This window comes from Vespa mandarinia, chromosome 4 (genome assembly GCF_050613455.1).
Source record: "Vespa mandarinia isolate Hongniang chromosome 4, ASM5061345v1, whole genome shotgun sequence".
In the NCBI taxonomy this organism is placed as follows: domain Eukaryota; kingdom Metazoa; phylum Arthropoda; class Insecta; order Hymenoptera; family Vespidae; genus Vespa; species Vespa mandarinia.
In genome coordinates this window covers 6,372,501-6,381,108 of record NC_140813.1, presented here as the reverse complement: position 1 = coordinate 6,381,108, position 8,608 = coordinate 6,372,501, and the positions used below count along the sequence as shown (strand labels likewise).

At 36.8% G+C, this 8,608-nt stretch overlaps 3 protein-coding genes across 5 annotated transcripts in view; 1 reads left to right on the top strand and 2 right to left on the bottom strand.

Annotated features, from left to right (window-relative positions):
• The window catches only part of HisRS (histidine--tRNA ligase), a 30,846-nt gene extending 29,089 nt beyond the window's left edge, over nt 1-1,757 (bottom strand). Inside the window, exon 1 of the mRNA XM_035885902.2 lies at nt 1,310-1,757. The gene's annotated coding sequence lies outside the window, so the exon portion shown is untranslated. The remainder of the gene's footprint in view (nt 1-1,309) is intronic.
• A 284-nt stretch (nt 1,758-2,041) lies between these two features.
• Mdh2 (malate dehydrogenase 2) lies at nt 2,042-4,243 on the bottom strand. Of its 2 annotated transcripts, none has more exons than XM_085656314.1 (5): nt 3,640-3,659; nt 3,347-3,562; nt 2,982-3,254; nt 2,587-2,916; nt 2,042-2,515 (listed from the first exon to the last, which is right to left on the bottom strand). In XM_085656314.1, the coding sequence occupies exons 2-5, from the start codon at nt 3,539-3,541 to the stop codon at nt 2,387-2,389; spliced, it is 927 nt and encodes a 308-aa protein (XP_085512440.1). In that variant the 5' UTR covers nt 3,542-3,562; nt 3,640-3,659; the 3' UTR covers nt 2,042-2,386. The 2 variants fall into 2 exon arrangements, with proteins under 2 accessions (XP_085512440.1, XP_035741808.1); XM_035885915.2 differs by lacking the exon at nt 3,640-3,659 and adding an exon at nt 3,988-4,243 and having other exon boundaries at nt 2,047-2,515.
• A 1,521-nt stretch (nt 4,244-5,764) lies between these two features.
• kibra (WW and C2 domain containing protein kibra) overlaps nt 5,765-8,608 on the top strand; it is a 59,305-nt gene continuing 56,461 nt past the window's right edge. Inside the window, exons 1-2 of one of the 2 annotated variants that reach the window (XM_085656420.1) lie at nt 5,765-6,341; nt 7,282-8,608. The exon at nt 7,282-8,608 is cut by the window's right edge and continues 694 nt beyond it. The gene's annotated coding sequence lies outside the window, so the exon portion shown is untranslated. Of the gene's footprint in view, nt 6,342-6,681 lie in introns of those variants that run through there. The other variant, XM_035885879.2, reaches the window with a different exon arrangement.

The window sequence follows — 8,608 nt, the reverse complement described above, 5'->3', positions numbered from 1 at the left end:
ACATCAACATAGTTTTTTTTTTTTCTTTTTTTTCTTTTTTTTTTTTTTTTTTTTTTTTAATATCGCTGAAAATGATATTCGTCTGAATCGATTACAATAGGATATATTGTATTTACATGATGCAAAGATTAATTAAGTAAAATGGAATTTGATAAAAGGGTAATGATCGACGACACCGTAAGTATGTATGTATGTATGTATACGCGAAAAAATTTCCAACTTGTAATAGAGGCTATCAACAAAAGAGTGAACTTGATCCAACGCATATACTTTCTTCGATATCGTCAATATATCGGGGAGAAATTAAACAGTCGCGAGTAAAATTCACATATAAAAAAAACTCATAATATTAATAATAATAATAATAATAATAATAATAATATAATAATAATAATAATAATAATAATAATATTGATAATAATATTGATAATAATAATAATCAAAAAATTTGTGAATGTATAAAAGATCGAGAAATAGTCTCATTTAATTACAAGATACGTTGGGTGTGTGCGTAATGTTACGCGATCACGATATCAAAGGCGTTTGATGATTAACTGTCGAGATTAATCTAGGAACATGCAGATGTGAAATTGCAACTATTAACTTTAATTATGACTATTAACTTGAACAATCGTTATGTTTTTCCTTCTTTGGTAATATTAGTTATCTTAAATATGTAAAAATGGCGGCAGTCGGTACCAATTCTTCCAGAATTCAGATTCTTTTTTCCAACCAATCCCACTTGAAACGTTAAAAGATAATTATTATATATTGAGGTCATTACACGTTGAAGTTTTCTCTAATAACCCATTCCAATTTTTAAATGGGAATATATTAATTATTAATAACGAATAAATTATTTCATACTTTTTCTTTAAGCGACTGAAAAAAAATAAATATTGTTAATTCTAAAACGTATCCTCGAAGATCGTAAAAAGTACATTTTTGATATGATATATCTTCGATCTGAGAATTAGGCAGAAAATTTTGATATTAGTTTATTGTGAACGAGGATTCGTGTAAATTTTGTATCGAGTGAATTTTCTTATATCATTTATGAGGTTATGTACGCTCCATACATTAAGAGAACTTATTTTTCTTTCTTTCTTTCTTTCTTTCTTTCTTTCTTCTTTTTTCTTTTTTTTTTAACATTTTCTGCACTCGTATGCGAATCATATCATGATTCTCATATATGAAATAAGTAGCGATAAATTATCTAAATTATCATTGAATTAATCGATAACGTTATTGATAATCAAGACTTTGTAAGTCTTATTTCAAGAAGATTGCGAATTATTTTTTTACTTACATATTATTTCTAAAAGCGTTTTCTTCGTCTTAAATTTTCATTTCTTTATTCACTCGTTATATTTTCGATTTATCATATTGGTCAGTCGATCTTATCTCGTCTGTTCTAATCGATTTATGCTTCTACTATCCTTTCTCTCTTTTTCTCTCTTTCTCTCTCTATTTCTCTTACACATGTACACACATACACAGCACGCGACGGACCGTTCGAAGGATATGAGCTCTTAACTTACGTCACTGCAATATAAATCGTTAGATCGAAAACTTCGATCGATTCTTTTGTGTATCGAGTTAGCGTATACGTATACTCGATGGATCGTGATTAAAGATTAATCGTAACCCTTCCTACGAACGAGTACTGGCTTAAGTCTGAAGACTTTGACGCGTTTGTTGTGTTGTTTCGATTAATAATCTATTTCGGACCACGCGCGTTCTTACGCTCTGTATTGCAACAAGTACGGTTATACATGGGTCTAGTGCCCTTCTTTTTCTGTAAAAGTAAACATTTTAAAGCTACAAATAAACGGACTATAAACGTCTGCTCTTTGTTACACTTTATTGCTAATAAGTAGAAATGGAAAGGAATGAAAAACATTCATTCTAGTAAAATACCAAGCATAAAAGTAAATAAACATTACTATGAATACAACGAGAGAATTGTTTTTATTTAAAAGGCATAATTAAAATTTAAGATGTTTTATTCTTATTTACGTCTGTACAATATATTGAATAATTTTAAAATATTTCTTGTTTATCTTTTTTTTTTTTTTATCTTTTTTATTTTATTTCTTAAATAGAATCATATATTTCTATTAAACTATTTTTTATTTCATATATTAAACATTCGATAATATTCGGTGGTTTTATCTATTTATCTATCGTGATAAATTTAGAGTGCAGAAACATATGTCTTGTTTCTATAAATTAAAATTCGCAAATTCGTGTAAGCTGGTTTTATTGGCACAAATCGTAACAAATTATGTTTTATCGATATGTCATAACCAGCTATCAACAAGAAGGCTACTTCTCCTGTTATTTGAAGAGTTGAGCTCTAAAGATACGTACAATCTGTATAGTTTCACTTCTTATTTACAAAATCTTCTCCCTTCTTGATATTCTTTTTTAACTCTGGAATAGCAGCCTCTAGTAATTTCTTTTCGTAAGCATTAAGGTCACCATATCCCATAACTTTTTCAACTCCACTTTTCTATGACATTAAGAGATTTTATTTTAGTAACAAATATATATTAAAAATGAGAGTAAAGGAATTCTACTTACACCCAAGAGAACAGGAGATGAGAAATATTTAGTATTGCAGATATCGGACCTAACGTAAGAGCATTCAACTATTCCCTGTTGTCCTTTCAAAGCTTTGAGTAGTGAGAGAGTAAAGCGAGCTCCAGCATATGCCATTGATAAAGTAGCCGATCCAGTACCAGCTTTTGCTTTTACAACTTCTGTACCAGCCTCCTGAATTCTCTCTGAGAGTTTCTTTGTTTCACTTTCAGAAAAAGAAACACTGGGTTTAGTTTGCGAAAGCAGAGGAATAATGGTAATGCCACTGTGTCCTCCAATTACTGGTACTACTACTTCTTGTGAATTTAAACTCTAAAGAAATGACATTTATCAATTTATTGCTTTTATTATATAATATGTGTTTAAACAATCTTTACCTTGGCTTCGCCAACGAATGCACTTGACCTGACAATATCGAGAGTAGTTACACCGAATACTCTCTTAGGGTCAAATACACCAGCTTTTTCTAATGTTTCGCAAGCAATAGGTACAGTACTGTTAACTGGATTAGAAATGATGGCAATTAATGCTTTTGGGCATACTTCTGCAGCTGCTGCAGCAAGATCACGTACAATAGAGGCATTTGTATTGAATAAGTCATCCCTTGTCATTCCAGGTTTTCGAGGTACACCAGCAGGAATTACTACGATCTGGAATAATATTTATGATTAATTATAATTTTTTATCTGTGTAATTTTAACAATAATAATTTTAATTTATTTATTTATTAGAATTTATATACCTCTACACCTTTTAGCGAATCTTTTAATTGGCTTGGACCTACATAACCCGTAACTTTTGAAGGTGTATCGATATGAGAGAGATCAGCAGCGACACCAGGTGTGTTAACTATATCGTATAAAGATAATTCGGTGACGAGAGGAGATTGTTTTAGCAGCAGTGCCAATGGTTGCCCAATTCCACCACTTGCTCCCATAACGGCGACCTTGACATCGCGCTGTGAATATGTACCAAAATTACAATAAATACATGAAGTAATCATTTTATTCCACGATCTCTTTTCATAGTACATACTAGTTCACTTCATTTTTTTCAGTATCCACTGTTTGAAAATATATAAATATGATACGAGTCTCATCGTATTCTTTCTTTTTTGCTTGACTCACGGGATTGGGATTATTCATTGCTTTAATCACTGTATCCGAAATTTAGAAAATTAACAAATGGATGATATTTGATTGCGTAACAATTTTTTCTTACCATTTTTTTTATATAAAAATCTACGTAACATGCGAAATAATGTTAATCAAGAAAGTAATGTTTGTTGAGGTTAGATTCGTATAGAATCGTGTCTTTGTCTAAACCGTAAATGAGAAAATAGAAATTTAGAGGTGTTTTAATTATTTGCTTAAAAAAATTTACCCTGGTGCTCGTTGAAAATCTTTTTGCTCCTTGCTGAACAATATTTAGAGTTGGTTTTAAAAAACGGGGCAGCATTTTTGCTTGATTATTGATAAAATTTAAACGATTTTAACAAACGAACGATACCGATGATATAAATGATGTCGAATATTCAATAACCCTCGTCAAAGACACACTCGTGACCTTCGGGTAATGATTCTAACTCTCTTCAGCTCTACTTCCACAGCCTGGCAACGTGCAATAATCTTTGCAGCCAGAGTATAGTAAATCGGACGGACATGCGCATTACGTTCGTATGTAAAATGGTGGACGATAAGCGCCAATATACGAATTGATTGACACATGTCATAACTGTTCAAACTGAAATGTTTATTTTTTTGAAGAAAACGTTATATTCACTCGTTTATTTGTTACTTTTATCTTTTTCTTTTATTTCTCTGTCTTCGAATATTACTATTTAATCAAAATTTTGATCGTCCCCATTCCTATAAAATTAAAAAGCGCCACCTTATCGTATAATTGATTTTCATTTACTGTAATATATCGAAGTTTAAAAACATTGCGCAGTATAATGTGAATTCGTAGCATTGTGATACTGATAAGACACGATTTATCTTCATTTGCTCAAAGAGAATCAATAAATCAATAAATTCTTTTACTTATGGAACTTTCCAACGACACGTGCCGTTCATTGTTACTCGAAGCATATTATTGAACGATCGTTCTCATAATACAGAATAAATTGTATCGAATACGAACTCTTTCGATCAGATTTTTTATATTGTTTAATTTACAAATTAGTTTAATGTCATCGCGATTTGCTGTTGTGCGTTATTATCTTTTATGTCGATATTAACGGTCGATGTTACTTGACCGACTGAAATACTGCTTTCAGTTAACTTCCTGACACATCCAATATAATTCTTTAGCGCACTCTATCATAAAATTTTAAAAAAGTAGCGAACTAATATACGTTATATTGTGTCTTCATCTAACGTATATATTCTACAACTATATAATTTGTAGTTCAAATTCTTAACAATATCGGCGCCACGATCTGTTTCCTTTGACGAATAGTCGATAATATCGTATGCGACATAATTGATGTGAAATACGAAAGTTGAAAATGATCAGTTTTAAAAGAGGACATGCCTAGATTTAACTTCTCATTCTGGCTATTCGATTATATAATATTTTCAAATCACTTTCGGTCAAATAATACATTTGGACATACTTGATTGGAATCAAAATAATTTCAAGATTAAATGATTTTACGTAAATCAAAAATATAATTTAAATTTCAATTAATTATTAAATTAATTTCAAAAATTAACACATTCGTTAAAATAAATATTTCGTGATTTGCATACATGGAATATATCATTGACATCTCTTTAACATGTCTATTCTAATGTCTTATTGGTCTCCAAAAAGGATTCAAAAGTAAGATGAAAAGAAGAAAATTTATGTAAGAGAGATTATTCTTATACTTGTTCATTACAGAAAGAATGAAACGATTAGAGTATACGAAAGAACAGGAGCGAGCAGAATTGTGATAAAGAAACGAATATGCAGCGTGGCGAGAGAGTTACGCGTTGTAAGTGAGTACGAATAGAGAATCCATGGGATCTCGGAGCGCACCTGCATCGTTCTTGTATGCTGGCGCCACATAGTAGGAAACGCGTGAAACATACGGAAAGGGGGCTTTGCGCTTTCGTCCGCTCTCGGCGTCGTTCGTGCGGTCAGAGACACGAGAGAGCGATACACGGCTCGTCGAGCGAACAAGACGCGGTGCAAGAAAGACAGAGATAGAGAGAAGAAAGAGGGAGAGAGAGAAAAAGAAAGAGAGAGAGAGATCATCGAGTTCGGCGATGGTGGGGATATTTTGCGAACAGTTGCTGCTTCCTCGATTGCAAAGAGAGGGGGAAGTTAAGCGAGAGGAAGCGAACGAACGAGCAACCAAGGAGTGGGGCGCGGGGAAAGAAGAGAGAAAGACCAAACGAGCGAGAGAGAAAGAGAGAGAGAGAGAGAGAGAGATAGATAGAAAGATAGAGAGAGAGAGAGAGATCGTCGAGCGTGCACAGCATGAACGTCCAGTAGTGGCATGTCTCAAACACTCGACATGCTCGTAGCTGGTGCGAGCTGTTAATACTCGTCAAAAGTATAAAACCGTTGCTACATTATATCGCAGTATATTAAATAAATTACTACGTTATTCCTCAAGAAATTCTATGTACGTAAGTACATACGTATATAGAACGTACGTGATCTCGACCGTGGTTTTGTTCGACGACGTCAAGAGTAGTACGTGGAAGTTCGAGATAGTAGCAGCAAGTGGTGCGACCCGAAGCGAAGTTAGTAGTCGAACGATCGAGAGAGAGAAAGAGAGAGAGAGAGAGAGCAAGAGAAAAAGAAAGAAAAAGAAAGAGAAAGAGAGAGAGAGAGAGAGAGAGAGAGAGAGAGAGAGAGAGAGCGGATTCGCGTTTTTTTTCGAGAAGCCAAGAGAAAAGGTGCCTTCCAGATCGACGTCGGTAGAACTGGTGGTATCTTTGGAATTCGACGGTCGTGCAGTGTGTGTATATATATGAGGGACAAGAAGAAAGGGTAAAAGAGTGGGAGAAGGTGGAAGAGAAAGAGAGAAAAAGGGGTGGGGGAACGGAAAGGAGAAGAGAAGGTAGTGAAGGAGGAGGTGGAGGAGGGGCAGGGGCAGAGAAGGGAAGAAGAGCGAGTACGGTGAAATGTGCTTCGCGGCGGCCCCTTGGAAGCTGGTGATAGCGGCGCGCATCGCTTAAAGCAGGTCGCGAATTCTCGATGCCGCTGGCGGCTACCGCCGGTCTACACTGCTGTGAAACTCGCTTCGCGTCGTCCCGTCTTGACGTCGCGTAAAAGTCAACGGATTCATCCGAAGAACATTCATTCTGTCGAGAGATAGACTTTTATTTTCTCTCTCTCTCTCTCTCTCTCTCTCTCTCTCTTTTTCTCACTGTCTGTCTGTCTTTTTCTGTCTCTCACTTTTTTTTTACTGTCAATCAATCTGTTTGTATTTGTCTGTCTGCCTGTCTATCTGTCTATCTGTCTATTTCTCTCTCTCTCTCTCTCTCTCTCTCTCTCTCTCTCTCTCTCTCTCTCTCTTTCTCTCGCTCGCTTGCTCACTCTCGTACACTCTCTCTTTGATTCTCGTGTGCATACATTCGGGCAATGATACGCGCATGCTCCTCGTATGACGAGGGTCGCATTGATGAAACGCAAGAGGATGGGATATTCTTCGTTTAATTAAAAAGTGTGTTCGAATAGCGCGGCGTGTCCCGGCACCGGTTCATGACTACTATGTGCTACGTTGACCTCGTTGTTTTGACACTATTATCTTCGTGCGAAAAGTCATAAGGCGAGGAGAAAGAAAATAAAGGAAGGGAGGAAGGTCAAGAAGAAAGAGAAAAAAGAAGAAGAGGAGGAAGAAGAAGAAGAAAAAGAAGAAGAGGAGAAGGAGGAAGAAGAAAAAGAGGAAGAGGAGAGTCAAAGAGCGTAAGGGAGAGTCAAAGAGACTCATACGCGAAGGAGGATGACGCACTGCTGCCACACCGCCCTTTCTTCTTTAGCCGTCGTCTCCGTCATCGTCTCCGTCGGCTTCATTGCCACCGGCATCGTCGTCATCGCCATCATCGCCTCCGCGTTCAAACCGTGGACTCGTGCTTAAAGACGTGCGTGAGTGAGTGCGTCGTACGTCGTACGTAGTGCATGCGTGCATGCGTGCGTGCGTGCGTGCGTGCGTGCTCGCTCGCTTTCAGTCACGAATAATAATAATAACAATAATAACAATAATAATAGTAAGAGGAAGAAGAAGAAGAAGAAGAAGAGGAAGAAGAAGAAGAGAAGAAGAAGAAGAGGAAGAAGAAGAAACAGAAGAAGAAGAGAACGAAGAAGGTGACGAAGAGAAACGCAGTGTCCGGCCGGCCCCGTACATATTACGATCGATGCGCCGAGCGGAGGCGCGCACGCGCGCGCTCCGATAAATCATACAAACTATTGCGCGAGAAGGAGAGAACGGTATCGGTGCCTCGGTGATCAAATCGACAGAGACCCGAATATCGTCGTCTTAGTTTTGCAATCGGGTTGTCGTTTCTTTTTTCTCTCTCCTTTTTGTCCCTCCTCCCCACTTTTTTCTCCTTTCTTTTTTTCTTTCTTTAAAAGAAGAAAAAATAAAAAAAAAGAAAAAGGGAGAACTCTTAAGGATTCGGAGGGAACTCACTGGCCGCCGGCAGCCGGCCGGCTGCGCTCTAAAGAGCGCTGGAATTCCGCTCGAAAGGAATCCGAAGGCGGAGACTTTTGACGTCACTTGGCTCATGATAATGAAGTATTCATGATGGCGGAGTAGCAAGGAATATATACATAGTGCACGTGCGCGTTCGGTCCTCGTGTTTTTCTCTCTCTCTCTCTCACTCACTCACTCACTCTCTCCCTATCTATCTGTCTATCTATCTTTCTCTTATTTTCTGTGTTGGTGTGAGTGCCTCCGATCGTCCTCATCGCCATACGACGTCGTCGTTCTCCTCGTCGCAGACCGAGCGCGTATCGCCGTCTACGTCGCGCTTCGCCGACGAGCAACGAGTCGCTCTTCCCCCAC